This window comes from Neovison vison, chromosome 3 (genome assembly GCF_020171115.1).
Source record: "Neovison vison isolate M4711 chromosome 3, ASM_NN_V1, whole genome shotgun sequence".
Taxonomy (NCBI): domain Eukaryota; kingdom Metazoa; phylum Chordata; class Mammalia; order Carnivora; family Mustelidae; genus Neogale; species Neogale vison.
Genome location: NC_058093.1, coordinates 11484453 through 11504181, shown reverse-complemented (window position 1 = coordinate 11504181; position 19729 = coordinate 11484453). Strand labels below are relative to the sequence as shown.

The window sequence follows — 19729 nt, the reverse complement described above, 5'->3', positions numbered from 1 at the left end:
TCTGATGTGTGACTGTGGATGAACCGTGACCAAGCTCTCCAGAGGCCCATCCTGTGGTTGAGCACTGGCACATGAGCAGAGCTGAGGAGAGTTTTTGGTCCAGTAGCTAGAAGACTTGCCGGCTTTCGTCATCTGATGTGCTTGAAAGGGCTTCAGCTCGCTTCCAGGTATAATACTGACCCCTTGCTGTCCTCCTGAGGATGAGCCAGTGCTTTGGGGGGAAAAAACCCACAAAAAAACAAAAAACGCTTCACAAACTGTAAAGTAACATAAAAGGGTATTGTGATAAAGTAAGTTCTTTGTAAGATACACAGACTGACCAGAATATTTGTTGTGATGCCTTGGAGAGAAAAGGCTGGGCTGATCAGTGTTGGAATTATTTTCAGGGAGAATTTGAAGAATGTGTACTATTTCTAGAAATGAATGTTGGGCATCAGTGCTTCACAGTAAGAGTGTGAAGTGTATTCAGGGAAGAAATAGGAACTGTCATTTATTGAGCATTTATTGTGTGCCTGGCTGGGCTGGAGGGGTGTGTGTGTGTGTGTGTGTGTATGTAGTACTACCTAATGTAATCATTAGTTTTCACTTTTCACATAGGGGTTGTAAAGCCTACTCACAAAGTGTGAGGGCTGAAAATTCTGTGCGCATACTTAACAGATAGGCTGTTTTCATTGAGGTTTCTCCAGCACAGCAAGTCAGATATCCCCAGCAGGCCCATAGCCAGTTCTTTCTTCATGCTCCTTGACCACACTGTAGCATCGGGTGGGGTCTCTATCCTTCGTGGAGGGAGCATGGAAGAGGCTATTAACAGTTCTATTTAGACACATCCGTCTGCATTGCTCAGCTCTATCGCCCCCTTAGACGGTTGCCTTCGTTTAATACACCTGTATTTGCTGTCGATGAATCTTCATATCACTTTGCTTTGGTGGTGTTACGTCTACACTAAAACGCTCCCAAGGACCTACTTCCCCCCAATGTTTACTGAGCATTCACTGTGGGTCAGTTCTAGCGTTCGATTCTCATTCTCATTCTCATTCAAAGCCTCGTGACACCCCCCCCCCCCGCCAGCGTAGACATTGCTTTTATCCCCATCATACAGACAATGGAAACAGAGACTTGGAGAGAGACGCAATTCCGTCAAAGTCTCGCAGCTAACAAGCAGAGAAGGCTGCTCTTTGACTCCAGGCCTCGCCCTTCACCTCTGACCCGGTATGCTTCTGAGTCGGGCATTTGGGGCCTCCCAGAGATGGAGTCGGGCTCTTTCCCAGTCTTCTGTGCTTCCCACTTGAACCCCTGTGACTGACTGGGTACTGGGAAGACTGAGGGCGTAGTATTTGACGTGAGTCTGGGTTTAGTCATTGCCTTGGTAGGACCCCTCAAGGCAATGCAACCTTTCTGAACCTCCATTTCCTCTTGGAAAGAGTTGAAAAATAAATATCTAGGTGGTGAAAGTCTGAAGGAGAATTGGGCATGAACGTCTGGTGTACCTCTGGTGGTGCAGGAGCACGCGAGACTGAAGGGAACGAGACTGTTGTCATGTTTTTGTCCTTTCAAGTAGGGGAGCTCTGAACCCACTTGTAGGTGAGAGGGAAGGAGACACCGAGGGGCAAGGGTGGAAGAGATGAATGGGGAGGAGGCGGTGGGGAGGTGGAAGGAGAGGGAGGGACTGACTGAGGCTCAGTCTGCCTTTCTGATTTAAAACAATGAAGGCCTTTTACGGGCACATGACCCAATTAAAGATCAAAAGATAATGAAGTCATTAAAAAAAAAAAGAAAAAAAATCGAGTCATAAGTCGACTATGTCTTTTTATAAAGAAGCATTAAGAATGTCAAATAATTGCTGTAAACAGCTAATTGTTGACATTCATTATATCCAGGCTCTGTACTAAAGGGCTTTACACTTACTCTGCACAGTATTCCAATGAGGTCAATACTTTTATTGTTCCATTTTATAGAGAAAGGATTGAGGTATGGAGAGATCCAGGACCTGTCACAGTAGGCGGAGGAACCAGGGTGTGAACAGAGCAGTGTCACTTGGAAGCCTGCGTTCTTAGTCACCGTGATAGTGCTTCCCAGCTTGATTTCCTCAGTTAACATTTGATTTTTAACCAGAGTAATATTTCTGTCTATTTGGTGTTGGGAAAGGAAGATTGATCCCAAGGGATGTATTTCCAAAGGAGGGTTCATACTTTAGACACAAAGACCCTGTTTGGAAGGAAAGGTTTTTAAGAAAGAGTTATGCCACGTCCCTGCCTACTGGAGGAGAGCGGCCTTCTAGACATAGCTGTGCTAGCAAATCCTGCACTCAGAGCCTGGGAGAGTGTCGAGCAAAGAAAGTGACTCCCAGGACCATGCAGGTTATTCAATATGGTGTGAAAAAGAAAAAGCACACGCCGCTTGCCATCGCCTGAAAATAGCCCGTGTCAGCAGCTCTCTCCCAAGATGGAGAAACCCACCTGTAGCAGCTGCTCCCTGTGGAGGTATGAAGTGTTGCGAGGACACCTGTGTGTGTCTCATTCCGGCCCAGACAAGTCTCCTTCAAGCTCATCAAGGTGGGGAGAGAATTTTCCAAGTGGAGATTACTATTTCCAGTCGAGTGATTTGTTTGCCATTTCCTGCAGAGTTCCCTCCCCCAATACCCTTTTTTGTATTGAGGTACAATTTGTGCACAGTAAAATGTGTGCATATTAAGTGTTGCATCTGATGAACTTGACAGTTGTTATGCCCATGTAACCAGCAGCCAAAGCAAGAAAATCCTCTTATGTTTCTTTCTAGTCAGTTGCCCCTGCTGCCTGGAGGTAACCACTTTCTGACTTCAGTCCCCATAGATTAGCCCTGTAGTCTTGCCTGTTCTTGTATCTTGTGTCATACAGAGATATTCTCTTGTGTGTGATTCCGTTGTGTCTGTTCTCACAGCGGAGCACTACTCAGCAATAAAAAGGAATGAACATGACACACTCACAGCAGCATGGAGGAAACTTTTCTAGCTTTGTGCTCGGCCGTCGGCCCGAATCGTGGGCTTCATGTCACCTTTGTTTTCTTTTTTTTTGGTTTTGTTTTCTTTTAAAGATTTTATTTATTTACTTGTCAGAGAGAGAGGTCACAAGTAGGCAGAGAGGCAGGCAGAGAGAGAGAGGGGGAAGCAGGCTCCCTGCTGAGCAGAGAGCCCGATGCCGGGCTTGATCCCAGGACCCTGAGATCATGACCCGAGACAAAGACTAAGGCTTAACCCACTGAGCCACCAGGTGCCCCCACCTTTGTGTTCTTAGTCACCAGAACGACCCACACAGTCGGCTTCTTCTCCTTGACTGTCACAGGGGCCATTGCTGACTCCATTTTTCCCTCTTTCCAATCTCTTACAATGAAATATACCACGTCTTTAGAATATGGTCGATTGATACTCAACTTACAGGCTATCGGGATAGTGATTTTTTAAAAGGAATTTAAAATTATGTAGGGATTTAAAAAAAAAAAAGGAAATGCATTAGACACGTTATATGTGATCTTTTTAAGTAATTTTGAAATGTCGGGAGGAGTCAAAGACGCAAAGCCGCCGACCCGGCGTCTCACGGCGGCTGCCCGGTGGGCCCCGGATGCTCATTTCCTGGCTACTTTATGCCACGTTGCTGTGCACTTTTCATTGTCATGAGAGAGAATGTTAGCAAAACTATCCCCACAAGAAAACAGCTTTTCTTGGCAAGTGGAATGTGACTTACGGAGCCCGAGCTGGAGACATACGGTGCTATGAATGAGAGCTGTTTTTGCTTTACTGGATCGGGGTCCAGGCGCTATTTATACTGCGGCATATTCAGCACCAGATTGTTAGATCTTAATACTGAAACAGTGCATCATTTTAATATTTTTGTTCTGTTTATTCCCTGTTTTCAAGCATTATGTCAAGCATTGCGCATTCATTTATTTCATCTTGGACAGGACGTGCCCTGACCAGAAAGTTCATTTCCTGTTACTGGAGTTTTACTCCACGGCCACAAGGCGTTATTTTGCGAAGCTTTTAGAAGTTCACTTGGGTGTACAGGTGTTCTCTCTCTTTGATGATAAAAAATATTTTGAAAGAACAGTGCGGTTGGACTCAACTGTATCGTCAAAAAAGAGATTCTGTTCCTTTTCTTTTCACTAAAACAGCTGTTTCTTAGGTGTGACAGTTTCGGCCATCTTGGGGACCGTTGGGTTTTTCATTACCTACAAATAAAAATGGTGTTACAGTGTGTTTTCGAATGGGTTTTTCTTTATTCTTCTTCATCAACGTTAAATGTGCCCTTATGCGCCAGATAAGATGGGTCCGTCTTATGAACAAGTTCACACTTTCAGCACGTGTTGCTGAAACTGTCTCACAAGTCTTCTTATCACAGGGGTATTCCTAAAGTCACTACTACTTCGTAGCCCAAGTTTGACCAGGATTTTTATTCTCTCCGTTGTCATGCACATTTACCATGTGCAGCAGGAAACCCACAGCAAAGTGGGGCCATTGTCACTCTAAAAAGAGCAGAGGAATACAATTTAAAAAAGGAAGTCGAAGGCATCTCTGCTATTTCTGATCTGTGGTCAGTCATTGTGCCATTGGAAAATAACCCCCCTGCCTTGTGAAACACGAATCTGGAAATGAACTCGAACTGCTTCATCAGCTCCAAATGCTGTTTGCACTGGGGATCACACCACAGTCAGGATGTGAGTGTGTGTGTGCTGAGCCCACACACAGGAATTTTCTTGTACAATTCAAAACCAAATCTTATATTTACTTAAGGCTTGCTTTTTTTTTTTTTTTTTTAAATCTATGAAATCAGCAGTCCAGTATATTTAGCATCAGTCTTAAGTTAGAGTGTGAAACAAGACTTTGGGGGAAGGAAGTATCCGTATGGTTTTCTAAGTAATTTAAGAAACAGGAAAACATAAAAGAACTGATTGTCCGTGATTAAACCTCATCCCTTCATTCCCGTCTTCCTGTATCGTTAACTCAGCTGTCAGCCAGAAAGAAATAGGTTATCGCACTGGGTTGTAAAATTTTTCTGAGTGGGCCTTGAATGTTGACTATTGAATGACCTCCTGAACACTGAGCAAACAAGGAGAGAGTTTAATAAATAGCAGAAATGTGTTGATGGTGTTTTTCTTCTTGCTGCAGGCATCATCAAGCTGGGCAGGTGGAACCCTCTCCCCCTCAGCTATGTGACAGACGCGCCCGACGCCACCGTGGCCGACATGCTGCAGGACGTCTACCACGTTGTGACACTGAAAATCCAGTTACAAAGGTGGGGGTCTCTGGACCTAGGCCCTTCCTTACTCGCCCAGCTACTCCGTCCGTCAGGTTGCTGCCGACACTGGCATGTCCTTTGTTTTCTAGACGTTGGGTGAAATGAAAAAGAAGAAAACAGGGGAGAGGGAGGAGGGAAGGAGGGACACTTCACCAGGCATCTTTGTCGTCCACATTCCAACTGTTTTATGTTTTGTTTTCAGAAGCAGTGAAGTGGGAACCTAGGGGGGGGCTTGATAAATCATTAAAAATCTGTGGCCCTTAAAGGGGAACTTTCCACAGCCCCTAATTTAATGGGTTCTCTGTTTAAATGCTTAGCATACTATTTGAAGAATAAACACTTCTGCTGTTTTCAGGTGTGTGTTTTGAGGGCTGAGTTCTGTCCCTGGGTAGCAGGCTTACCAGGAAGGTGCTGGCACCGGGCATCTTTTTCTTCCCTTTCTGGTGGCTGCCTTAGAGGAGCACACTGTTGTGGCCTGCAGAGGTTCTGGACATGATTCTTTTCAGGTACAGCATCCAGGACAAGTTATGCTTCCAAAGCATCTAGTTCTCTGCAGTGTCTTGTAGTGTAAAGTACCTGTAAGTCATGGGATTTAAGAAATGCTTTTCCTTAGTGTTAGGGTTTTGAATTCACTCATATTGGAGAATTGGCACCTTCGTAGGCCCCCAATGTCCCTATCCTTGTCTAGGAAGGCTTTAGTGTCCTCTCCCAAAAGTTACTCTGGGTTAGGAAGACAATGTCTCCGAATTGTTCTGGGAGAGTGAAGAGTAGACCTTCATGCCTTGAATTTTAATGGACCGCTTGTCTGCGTTAAACCTTAGGGGTGTCCAGTAATTAAACTCATACAGTGGAAGTTTATAATCACATTGCCTTGGTATTTTCATCAACAAACTGGAAAAACCATATTTTAAATTATTAGCAATTCTTCCCATCTGAAGGGACTATTCTTCGGCGAGTGTGAAAACAATCTTAAAGGAGCCGAGTTGGGCTCTGGGTGCATCCTGGAGAAGCAGTTTCGCTCCCTTTCCCTCATCCAGGGCCCGCCCTGGAGCCGGAACTTGAGCAGTTGTCCCGCTGCTGGCAGAGGGGCCGGCGTGACGGTCGCGCTCTGTACCCTCTGCAGCCAGGGCCCTCCGTTCAGCTTTGCGCCTTGTTCATTCTTGTCCTGTTTTCCCAGTTGTTCGAAGCTGGAAGACTTGCCTGCGGAGCAGTGGAACCACGCCACAGTCCGCAATGCCTTAAAGGAACTGCTCAAAGAGATGAACCAGAGCACATTAGCCAAAGAATGCCCTCTCTCCCAGGTCAGTATACCCGAGTGGGGTTCGGGGGAACGTAGAAAGCCGCTGATGGGCGGTGAGGGAGGAGGGGCGGTCCTGCTCAGAGAGCTGTCTTCTGTCTTTGAGTTTAGTTACACCACACTTCAGCGGGGAGAAATGCAGAGGTTGTGGTGCTTTCTGTCGTGGAGTGGAAGTTCTCACTTACCGAGGGCTTTGATGTCATGAGCGTATTAAAACATTTCACAGATGCAGTCCTTAACCTCTCATCTGTACCACAGGAGGTAGGCGCCAGGGTCTCCATTTTACAGATCAAGAAATCAGGACTCAGGGAAGCACTTTACCATCCATCCTAAGCTTACTCAGGAGGCTCCGGGGCAAGTTGAGACCCAGATCTCCCCGGCAAAGTCTCCGGCTCCAGACCATCCCTTTACATGGTCGCTGGGAGGAGTCAACCGTGTCAGGCCCATCTTAATTATTTTTTACTTGTTTATTGAATGTTTCCCTTGGCCAGCAAGGAGACATGATCTTTACATCGTTGACATTTGTCTAAATTCTGCAGTGGGTATACTGTGTGTGAAATTAGATCCTGAGAAGAAGCGGTACTCCATTTTTAATGAACTCATGAGAAACTCATACAAGCCACGAAAAGAAGAGGTAGACAGGAAAATAAGAGTGGGAAAGGGCTGCCTTTTCCATTTGTGTCCATGGTGAGGGATCCACTTTTTCTAATGATGAGGTAATATTTTGGTGGCTAGAGTCAGTGGCTTAGGACCGCTAAGACATGAACTCAGGTTGACATTGTTTCAAGCTATGAATGGAAATCCACTTCCTCTGTGAGTTGCTACACTTGATTTAAGACAATGGACTAATTACATGTCTGTCAAGTTCAAGGGAAGGTGACAAGAACCATAGAAACCCGATGTGCCCTGAGCTATGTTCTAGGATAATAGAGTCTTTGGGGGAAGCAGGAAGCCTGGTGGTTAAGAGCATGAATTCTGGAATCAGTTAGATCTGGATTCATGTCCTGGCTTTCAGGCCTCCGTGACCTCACTTCTACGAGCCTTCTTCTTTGTCAGTAAAACCAGGAGAGTAATAGGAGGAGTAAATGAGATAAATCACATAAGTTCTTGGCCTGGTGCCTGGCATACAATGACTCTCCATTAATAGTATCAGCTGTTAATACAGAGACACGATATTGTTGATGTACGATACGATACGATAAGATACGATAGTATTTCTGATGTGTGTCGTGGAGCATGTTTTGGACTTTAAAATCCTCTGAGATAAAGCATGCTATTAATATTTTTGCTTCCAAATAGTCAAGAAGGCATGTGATCGCGTAGTGGTAGCTGGTTAGGAAGGAACACAGGTGTCTTTTGGCCATCAGTCGGGGCCCTGCTGTTGAGCATACAGCTTGCACACGGGCCATTTCAGTTCCTCTGTGTAGGTGGGTGTGTAGGTGCTAACACCTGTTGCTAGATTTTGATTTCTTCCAGGGCGATTGCTTTTGAAGTTATAAAAATAAGATTTTTAAGTTATTCTGATCATATGCAGGGATTGATAAAGAACAGTTTAGGGGAAAAAAATTAAATCATTTGTCCTGAATTTCACAGTTAGTCACAAGTAATTGTCTCTTGGATTTATCTGGAAGTCAAAATGGGCTTTGCTTGGAAGTAGACAAGCTCCTAACTTAATATCAGTTTGGAACTGTATCCAGCGCTCGTACAGCCAATGAGAATTTGGTCACAACTGATCTATTGTGATCATCAGTGTTAGTTACAACCGTAAAATGCGGCTAGAGACGACGTTAGTGGAAAGAACCCAGATCAGGAGCTGAGAGCCCCGGCCGCCACCTCCCTTCTCTTTCGTTGGATGTGTGCTGCCGGGCAAGCCCATCTACTTCCGGGGCCTTACTGAATTCCTCCGGAAACTGGGCATGACTGTACAGGTTTCATATAATTTTCAGGGTTGTCTTGAGGCTTGAATGGGATCACCTTTACCCCTACTATAAAAACCTCTTTCTCCCCCATTTTCTATTCTCATTACTAACTTCCCTGGCTGCCCAGCCTAAAAAAGTTTCTTTTCCATCACTCCCACATTTGATCCTGTGGATTCTGTCTTCGTATCTGCCTCATAACCCTGACCTTTCTCCTGTCTCTGGCTTTCCCAACACCAAGATCTTGCCATTTCCTTCTCTCCAAGCTTCCAGTGACGGCTCCTGCCCAGCCAGAAGGAGGTGCCACTGCTGATACGGCCTCTAAGAATTCTTAAGATGATACTGTCCAGCCTGATTTCTCACCAGAGCCACCACCTTCTTCCTTCTACCTGCATCCTCTATGTGCTCCAAACACATGGAGTTAATAATTTTGGAACGTTTGCCATTGCTCAGATGTCACCAAAATATTCCTGAGGGTGTGAGCAACCTAACTGGTACCTTCAGCATTAGAAGTCTAACAATGCAACTTCTTGTGTTATTTTTTAAAAATCGTGCAAAATTTATATTCTGTTCCATATACCTGTATTTTTGATATTTTTAAAAAATGCCAAAGAAATTACTCTACCTGTTAACTTCTCCTCCTGTTCACATGAGACTGGCCTTCCAGGGAGACACACCGTGTTCCTCTCCGGCTTCCGTAGCCCCGTGTACAATGCCGGGGACTGACACTTGCTTTTGCATATGCGATTTCTCATGGCCAGCGTGCAGGGCTAGCCTCGGCTTGATGAAGTTGTCTTGCACATTCCAGTTGGAAAGTCACTGCTGGGGACATACCCTGGCCTCCTGGTCTAAGCAGTTGCTGCTTCTGCCCTTGGGAGCCTCTCGTACACACCCCTGTTGAAGCGCACCTCCCAACCCATTGTCAGTGCTCCTGCGGGTTCTCCTCACTCGATCGGCCGCCACTCTGTCAGCGTGCGGCGCCGTGTATGTCTTGCAGGTCGTTGTTACTCTGATGCAGGAGTTGCTCAGCTTGGCCCTATTTATCTCTTGGGTATCAGATAAGTCTTTGGAGGTGCAGGAGGGCTGTCCTGGGTATTGTGGGATATGTAGCAGGGTCCCGGGCCTCTATGCACTGGATGCCAGTAGCATGCTACCATCCCCCTTGTCCCCCAGCTGTGACAACCAGAATGTCTCCACACATTGCCAAATGTCCTAGGAGGGGAGTAAATCACTCTTGGTCGAGAACCACCACGGTAATATGTTTAATGAATTAAGTCTAAAAATGTTTTAGAAAGTGCTATAAACTGTAAAGTTTTATTATGTTTATGGCTTCTTGGCAGCCCTAGAATGTTTTGAACTAGAAACAGTGAATACAGTAATTTGGTGGTTGAAGCCTGTTACATTTTCAATCAAACGGGGCTCGGTCCTATTACTTCAGTTTGGGGGAGATTTGATGTAGGCTTCTGGTGTGCTGTGTGATTATGGAAAATCTTAGCGGGGTAGTCCTCAGTGAGCATGGACATGTCCTGTGGGCCCCAGCATTAATCCTACAGCTATTACCCCTACACGTTCTCGATTAGTCCCCTCAGTCGCATAACTAGATTGCATTTCACTGTGGGGATAAGCTCACCTATTTTGTTCGTGGTTGTCATAGGCCAGGGGCATGCATTTTTTAGGTTCAACCTACATAATGTGAAAAGGAATGCACTTTTGTGCTGAAACGGTGACATAGTACTTGAACAATGTATTCCACCAACATCAGCAGGGTCCCAGTTAGGAGTCAGGCGTTTTGCCATGGGGAAAATGAGAGAGGAGTGCAGCTTTCAGCCTCGGAAGAAGAGTACTACTTACTTCAACAGGGGAAGTAGCAGGCACCTGGGTGGCTCACGCAGTTGGTTAAGCGACTGTGGCTCAGATCATGATCCCAGAGTCCTGGGATCGAGTCCTGCTTTGGGCTCCCAGCTCCATGGGGAGTCTGCTTCTCCCTCTGACCTTCTCCCTTCTCATGCTCTCTCACGCTCTCTCTCTCAAATAAATAAATAAAATCTTAAAAAAAAAAAAAAAGGAAAAGTAACTTATTGGACTATGTAAGATAGACACCATTCAGGAGTAAACAAACTGTTTTGAAACAGTTCCTCCTTATTATCTCCAAACCAAACCATACTAGGTATTTCCTTACTCAAGTGTGGTGATTACATAAAGGAATGATGATTCAATGGCCAGTATATATTTTGTCCAACATCCCAGTGTTCTACAGTTCAAAAGAGCAGCCTTTGAAGGCAGAAGAAAAGTGGAAAAGTCCGTAAAAGGGCAACAATTGCAGGCTAAGGCATATATATTTAAAGGGAGAGAAGTCATGATTTTGCTATTCTCTGTCTAGCCAGGTGCTTGGAAAGTATAGGTTGTATTTGTGTGTCTATGTATTTATTTTTGATTTCACCTTTCCAGATGTGTTTTAGTGCTCATGGCCTCTTCCTTTTCCTCTGATGTCCCCCTCACATTTCACATGAGTTTGTTTTCGTTTGAGTCACCACGTCCAGCCTCTCCCTCCAGCCGTTTAGTCTGTGCCAAGCATCCTAACCTTAGTCTTAGGTCTCTTATTAAATAGTCTCCTCTAACTGACTATTCCAATTTGGAAATGTTATGAACACATCTTTCTGTGGCTTGCTTATATATTTTTAAATACTTTATGTATTTATTTGACAGACAGAGATCACAAGTAGGCGGGTGGGGGGAGGAAGCAGATGCCCTACTGAGCAGTGAGCCTGATGACGGGTTCGATCCCAGGGCCCTGAGATCTTGACCTGAGCCAGAGGTAGAGGCTTAACCCACTGAGCCACCCAGGCACCCCTGCTTACTTATTTTTTACTCAAGGAAGATTTAAAAGACAAAGTCCTAGGTCCTCTAGGTTTTGATCCATTGACATAAGCAGAGCTAACAGTACCTCCTTGTCTACCTCATTAGTTATTTGATGATCAAATGGAAAGACTCAAGAGACAGTCTTGTTAACTCAAAATTGAGATGAAAGAACAAGTAATTTGCAAAGGCACAACCCTTCCAGCGTTCCCCTGCAGCCCCTGTGACAGAACAGGTTTTCTGTGACTCTAGATAGGTTTTTTTAAAGTTTATTTTCATTGTAAAAATACATAACATGAAGTGTATCATTCAAACCATGTTTGAGTTTGCAGTTCGGTGGCATTAATTACATTCAGAATGTTTTACAGCCATCACCCCTATCTATTTCCAGAAACTCTTCACTACCCCAAACAGAAAGTCTACCACAATTATGTAATAAACTCCCCATTCCCCTCTGCCCACCCCCAACCCCAGGTAACCTCTGTTGTATTCTCTGACTCTATGAATTTACTTGTTCCAGATGCCTCAAAAGTAGAATCATGGAATATTTGTTTTTTTATCTGGCTTATATCATTTAACATATAGATATGTTTTTAAAGCAGCTCTGTCCCATGCCCTTAGTGGAGGTTTTATTGCCAAATATTTGAGGAACAAAATGACTGGCAGAAGTTACTGAACCGGGAAAACGTTACTGGATTTCCAGTATGATAGTGATGTGGTGTTTTCACAGTCTTTTAAAGACATAGACTGTAGGATAATTAGTTCTGCCATCCTGAGCAAGCCTTGCTCGATTGGCGGATCCTTACAAGACCAACCTGAATGTACAATATGCTGAAATAATCAGGCCCCGAACTCAAGCAGCCGGTTGGGTGGATAGAAGAAACAAATTGACCATGTGCTCATGTATAGACAAGAGGCTGATAACCGTGTGGACCAGTGTTGTCGTTAACTAGTTGCCGACTGTCTGTTCCGTTTTGTCTTAAATTCACGCACGTAGCGGGGATGCGTCCTATCTTGTGTTAACCGGTTGCCAGCCGTCCCTTCCAGTCATTGTCATGTGAGGTTGTTTCTGTTCAAGGCCCAACCTCACGACTCTTGTTGAAGGAGGTTTGCAGCTGACAGCTTGAAAGGAATCCCTGCCCGGGGCGTGGCCGTGAACATGTGAAATGATGGTGTAGAGGGGAGAGAGCAGACGCTCACGGACCCCACGTCCTGTGCCAGGCCTCTTAGACAAATGAGCTCCCTGAATCGTCCCAGCCTCTGAGGCAGGTAGCGACATCCGACTTTCGCAGACGAGGGAGCCTCCCGCAGCACGGTAGGGAGGAGCGCTCAGATGCCGTCCCGCCGTAGTCGAAGACCAGCCGAAGGGTTTCCTTCAGCTAGAACGGCCAAGTTTTCAATTCTGATCGTATAGCTCAGAGATGGGGACAAAAGGGAGAGCGGAAGGCTGCCAAGTACCATTAACTGAATTTTTCATGACAAAGTAATTTCTCCAGATCAGGTTTTTCCCTTTACTGTACTTGATGGACGTATCATTATAATCTCATGTTTAATATGTAATTTAGCATACCGCAAAGCAGAATAAAAAGGCTGAAAACGAGCAAAAAAATGCATATATTATTCATGGCCTGCATCACGCTCTCTCCCCCGTAGACATGCTACGAGATGCCAGCTTCTCTCCCCACCCTGACGCTCTTCTTGCTGAGACAGGGCGTTCCTACTGACAGAAAGTGTAACCATTCACTTTGGTTTTAAAATGTTCTTTTTTATAGCAAGTGTATTATGTATCTGCAGCTTAGCTACTCTTAGTAGAACACTGCTTTTCAAACAAATAAATCCCGCTAAGCCAAGGAGAGTGTGGTAAAGGATATCCAGTTATTTTATCCTCCTTTTCTTGGGGAGGGGGAGGCCGTGCTGAGGTCTCTGTCTTTCACATGTTTTGTACCAATCGCCTTAACCTGTGTTTATTGTTTTGCTCTTCCTATTACGGTTTAAACTGTCTCCAGTTTCCTTAGTTTTCTGAACTCCTTAATTAACTCTTGTAGGGGCCCAAGGTCACAACTTGATGTTTTGCTTTGGTCACACCTTGTGTCTTCTTGGTCTGAAGAATTGTTTGCAATATCCGCTGTTGAGTTTGTACCAGCTGATGGAGGTGGTGGTGAAAATTTGCTTTCCCTTTGTAAGAGACCCATGAAATAACGTGGCCTGGTACTAGTGTCTTTTTATGGGGCTTTCCACTGCCATTTGACTTTGGACAAGATGCTTCATTCTGAGCTTCCTGGCTCTCATTTAGAAAAATGCAGCCATATCACAGGTGACATCTAGTCTCTGAGCTCGTCAAAAACAAACAAGTGAGTTTAAAATTTAAAATTTGTCTCAGGAGCCTGAAAGGAAATCTATTTTTAGATAAGGGCATCTATTTAATAGTAGCAAATACTAAAACAATATATTTTATTGTCTAAACAATATATATTTAAAACGGTATAATCTCTTGCAATTTGGCTTGGTGCAAATTCAGATTGGCTAGTAAATTTTGATTCTGCTATATTTTAAACCCTCAAATACATAATAATAATAATAATAACTATTATTATTATTTTAAATAATTTTCAAATACAGCCAGCAAACTATGTGTCAGAGTGAATGCAAATGAGGAAACCTGGATTTTATTCCTCATTTAAAATCTTCGTATTTAAGATGTAATGATGAATTACAAAGAAGTCTGAAATTTTCCAAAAGTTTCTGTAGTTGGGAAGATGTGTTAAACCTTCCTATTTATTTTAACACATAACATTTTTCATAGCACAGTTTTATCTACACTTACTATTCCTTGGTGCTGATGGCTGTGACTAAGTACCTGAGGGTCTGTCTGATTGCCCAGTGTGTGTGTGTGCCCTCTACTTTCCTTGTCTCAGCCCACCACCATGCCATGAAGCTTGCTTCATAAGGGCAAAGTCGTTTTCATATGAGCCTCAGTGAAACATTATCCCTTCAAGCGTTAAAAATAACACACATCTCTTTTGGCTTATTTGTATCAACATTGTTTTTATGCAACATGGAGGCTCAGAAGTTGGTTGTGGTCTGGATTGAAAAAGCCCACTCAAATCTTTCTTCATTTGTCAAAAAAATGTGGAGCTCTTAAAAGTCCAATTGTGTGGTTGCTCTAGCATCCCTGGAAAACGTAAAAGAGCAGTATAAAGTATAAAACTATGTACATACTTTAAAAAAGCAGTAAATGGAAATTAGGGTTTTTTTGGCAGAGTGGTTGGTGGGAGAGATTTTAATCATTACTCATGCTGTTTTTGCAGCAACTGTATCTCATCAGGTCTGAGATGCTCCTGATTGTAAGATGCGTTCCAGTTTCGGTGACATTAAAGTATTTAAAAAATGTGGCTGTAAAATGGATGAAATGTGGTAAATGCAGATTGTCTATTCCCCAGGACCTCCGGAAAACTTTATTCCAAGTAGAGCAAAGTCAGTATATGCTGGGTCCATAGTGGCTCCTTTCAGTGTTGTTTATAGTGAAGTAACTTTGATTTTTTTAAAAACAAATTGACACTAACATTTAGATGTCTTTGTGTATGTGTGCCAGTGAGGCCCAGAAGTTCGAACTCAGGCTATGAGAATGTAACAGTCTAATTTAGGGTTAGAGAATATTCATGTTTGAAGCTGGAATAATAAGACATAACATGACCTTTCATCTGAAATATGCCCCAGATGTATCTCTTCTGCTTTTAAAGCTCTCTGAAGATGAATTATGAAAATTCTTATCAGTAGAACTAGTTTGAGTGTCAACTAGATGTAAAGACCTGCAGGGAATTAATATGAATAAAATGTGCCACAAACTCAGAGACCTTTGAGGGACTAAAGATTCTCATTACCTCGGAAATTTTCTTTATCTGCTACCTAAATCCTTTGCTAAACTCCTAGTTTAAATCTACACCCCCCCCCACCCCTGCCATGGCCAGTAGAGATAGAAACTCAGTTATAATTATCTGCGGAAGAGAACAAATCTGATTGAGTCTGTGGGGAGTCAACTTCTTTTTTAAATGGGTTGTGTGAACCTGATTCTAGTATAAGATCTGGTGATGGAGGGGCGCCTGGGTGGCTCAGTGGGTTAAGCCTCTGCCTTCGGCTTGGGTCATGATCTCGGGGTCCTGGGATCGAGCCCCACATCAGGCTCTCTGCTCAGCAGGGAGCTGCTTCCCCCTCTCTCTCTGCCTGCCTCTCTGCCTATTTGTGCTCTCTCTCTCTCTCTGTCAAATAAAATCTTTAAAAAAAAAAAGATCTGGTGATGGAGACCATGGAAGCCCAGATATTAAGTACATTTCCACATAGATTGACACTGGCTTTGTGCAGTGAAGACACATCAGGAACAAGGACAAAATAGGGAGGTTAGAGAATGTGGGAAATGTGGATCATCTGGGGCCGCAATGACATGGGTTGGTGGCCTGGTCTTAGGGGCGAGGAAGAGTTGCTGGACAGCTGCAGGTAGTAATTGAGACACTTTAGTCTGCCTCTCAGACCGACTTTGCAATAGGAGGCGTACCTTGATTTCCTGTAATGACCACCTGTCCTGTGCCTCTCCGGAGGATAACATCCATACAAACAGCAGACAGAGATGACAAGTACCTCCGCAATTATCCATATACACCAGCATAGCTGGGGTATCTATTATTAGGCCACTTTCATGTTAAAATGTTCATTATTATGACATTTCAGTTTGACATTTTAAAATTTCATCTGTTATATTTCAGTGACTCAGATGTCCCACCTCAGAAGTGTGTTAGACTTGGCGGGGGTTGGGGGGGAAATGAAACAGACACAGTCACTGTCCTCAAGGGTTTCACAGATTAAGACAAAGAGAAAAACTCAGCCCAGAGAGGGAACTAGCCCAGCTAGCCAAGAGACTTCTTTACTTCTTTGTTAGTAACACACAAAGCAGAACCTGCCTCAGGAAGATTAGGAGTCCACTGATCCTCTAAGTCAGTGCAGAAGGATCTGGAAGTTTGGTGATACAGTCAGGTGATACCGGATCTTTGTGTTCCCAGGGCTGTGTTCAGATCCTCAGATTAAAAAGGTTCTTACTATCTCCCCTTAGAGAACAGAATTGTCATTTAGAGATCAGCAACCGGGGGAGGTTAGCCATCTGCTATGTAGAAAGGGCCAAAGAGGTTTCTGTGAATTGAATTAGAATTCCCCTCCCCCACCAGCACTGCATAGTGATTTTTGAAAAAGAGGGACTTTATGGGCTCAGTGAGGGAGCAGTTTTAAATGGGAGTCTATGCAGTACTGTTTGCTGGTGTTTGAACCTCTCAGTAAATAACTTGCTGTTGGCTTGATTTATGGTTATCTTCTTTATTGTGACTACTTTGAAGAAATACCATTTGAAGTTTTGAGATTTTACACAGCTGTTCCATCCATATCTGGAGATACCTTTTTGAAGAAAGGTGAGATTTCAAAGGCAAGATATAAGACCTTACAGAAGCCATTTGGATCTCTCGAGTTTATGTCCATTTGTTTTTAGATAGAGTTTGTGAAGTAAAAATCTCTGTATAAATTTGTGACTGTATTATCACAGTCAGTTCAGGTATATAAATTAACATCTGTTACAAATGTTGGTCTAAACATGCCATATTGACTGAAAACATACCTGTAGGAAATTGCATTCAAGGTGTGCAATTATAATTTAATTTTTTAGTGCTAAGTCGGGTTATACTCTTCTCTTTCCTGTCCATCCCATTTACAAACAAATCAGCTAAAGGCTAGAGCTGAGGAGGGAGAAGGGATGAAAAGCAAAAAGGAATGAGGTACTTAAGCACTCAGAAAGTTTGAGCTTTGATTCATTTTTGGGTGAAACACAGTACAAGTGTTATGTTTAGTTTCTCCTGCTCTAAAATAGCACTGTTAATTTTTTCATTTGGTGAATTTTCACACAAGTGCTAATCACACGTTTCTATAAATTATATTAATTTAACTTATTTCCCTAAATGTTGTTCTGCAGTGTGTAGCACGGATGTTCTCAGATTCTTGGCTGTGTAAGCTTGTTGCAGTTGGAAGCAGAACAGAAACATCTGAAAGGCATTATTTGAATTACCAATGCTGGAGCATCTGATCTCACCTTTTACTCTGCTCCTAAGTCACAACTGTTCTCTCCCTTTGTATCTAATCTGTACAGATGTCCTGCCTCCTCCATCTTTGACATTGCCCCAAGGTTGGCTTTTTGGAGAAAACACTGTCATCATACAAGTAGAAGTTAAAGAAAGAGTAAATTTTGGTAATCGTGTTTGATGTTTGATAGTTTAGTTTGCAGGAGGATGACTACTTCAGATTTAAAAGACAACGGAGGTAGGTGTGGGCGAGACTTCTTACCCCTAAAAAGAAGTACTTGATGGTGGAAAACATAACTATTATTTCCTGTTTCTTTTCAGAGTATGATTTCATCCATTGTAAATAGCACATATTATGCCAACGTGTCAGCAACCAAGTGCCAGGAGTTTGGGAGATGGTATAAGAAGTACAAGAAGATTAAAGGTAAACTGACATTTTTGTTTTTAAAGCCTATTTTTAGTTTCTTAGGTCAATGAATTATTGGTTCTTTGGAGTTTATGCTAATTTTCTGTATACACTTTTATAAAATTATATATATAATTTTTACCAAGGTAAGTTTCTTAATATTTCCTACAGGAGATCCTAATTATCTCCCTTAAAACTAAGATGGTATTAGAACTAAAGTAAAATTTGATGCATAATACGTGAAGTTTACCATTTTCGTAAGAGATGCATGTGAAGGCCAAGATTTTTAGAAATATTTGAAATGGTTTATTTCAGATAGGCATGTCTATTTAAAAAGCTCAAACAATAAATCATTTCCATTAATATATTAATGGAAATTCAAAAGCAGTCATTGTGGATTAATCTGCACTTGATAGTTCAAGTACCAGTTAACAAATTGAAATGATTGCTGGCTGTGGAATCAGGAAATCTTTGGTTAGAAATGGAGTTTTGATGTGTTTATTTGGTGACCGTTCCAGAGCAGTGGTCTCCGCTCTGTCAAAGGGACTCTCTTGTAAAGCAGCCTTGTGTTCAAATTTCTGTTCTCCCTTTTGCTAGTGTGTGTTTCAGCAAGTTATTTACCTTCACCAAGATTCAGTCTCCTCATCTGAAAATTGAAACAATGAAAGTATCTGAATCATTCACTAGCTGTGAGGACTAATTAGGTTAATACTGGCATAAAGAAACCTTTTAATAAATAATATCTGTAACACTAGAATGCTAAAATAATAGTTAATAGTAACGGTAGTACTAGCAGTAATATGGTAAATGTGGAGATGTATCTCGTCCTGAAAAGACAGTGTCCTGTATGATACGTGGTGTGCTGTTTACACCATCCAGCCCTTCAGATGTATCAGTGGTCTTTTTTCTGTACAAATATGTCAATGTTGGAAACATTCTGAGGTTCCAACCCAACTCAGATGCTATTCAAATGCAGATGCCACCAGCTCCTGAGCGGACTTGGGGACTCTTGGATGGTTGAGGGTCCGGCCCTGTTTTCTCGTGGTTATGACATCATTCATCAAGCCCTATTATAGGTATTCACAGCCTTGCTGAAAGTTCCCTGCCCCCATCCGGGGTTCAGATGACCATTTACGGTGGGCAGGTAAAAGTAAAAGATGAATTATTTGTTTTACTACCTGCCGGTGTCCTCCAGGGAGGCGCGATCGAAGTAACGCTTGTTGGCCGTTTAGTTTTTGGGATCCTGTTTCCCGGGTTATCTTTTGAGGGCGTGAACTTTACATGCATCGGCAGCACATTTCTGATTACAAAAGACCGAGAGCATTTTATTCCAAATATCCAGTTTATAAGGAAAGTCAAGATGTTGAACTACCCAGAAGGAGCTAAAGTGCACTGAAAATTGAATTAAGATCCATTTCTCTTCAGCATCCTAAAATTCTTAGAAGCATGAAGGTTCTACTTTGGGCACTTGCTTTACAATATTACTAATATTAACTCTCAGACAGGGTAAGATGAATACCTCCTTCTCATTATAAGATGGGATTGTGTAGTTCAGAAGGGTTTCTTTTCTCTAAGTGTTGTCTCCAAGTTTTTCTTTTAAAGTAAGACTGTTGAAGTGTTTGAACATATCCTCTTTGGCTAAAAATCAAAAGAATCATGCAGCTTCAAGGTCATTTGTTAGATCCCATTTACTTGCTGTCGGACGAGGAAAGGAAGAGAGAGCCGTCTTGTAATAGGCTGGAGTGTAATTCCAGATTCAGAAGCTCTCCACTCTAGTGTTTTCAGAATTGCCACTACAGAACCGCGCGTGTGTGTGTGTGTGTGTGTGCGTGTGCGCGCGCGCGTGCGCACGCACTTATATCTTCTACTTTTTTTTC

General features: G+C 43.0%; 1 protein-coding gene across 3 annotated transcripts in view; it reads left to right on the top strand.

Annotated features, from left to right (window-relative positions):
• The window catches only part of SATB2 (SATB homeobox 2), a 186202-nt gene that overhangs the window by 75365 nt on the left and 91108 nt on the right, over positions 1-19729 (top strand). For all 3 annotated transcript variants that reach the window (XM_044241236.1, XM_044241237.1, XM_044241235.1), the window contains 3 exons: positions 5138-5264; positions 6445-6568; positions 17768-17870. In XM_044241236.1, the coding sequence (XP_044097171.1) occupies positions 5138-5264; positions 6445-6568; positions 17768-17870 (354 nt within the window). The remainder of the gene's footprint in view (positions 1-5137; positions 5265-6444; positions 6569-17767; positions 17871-19729) is intronic.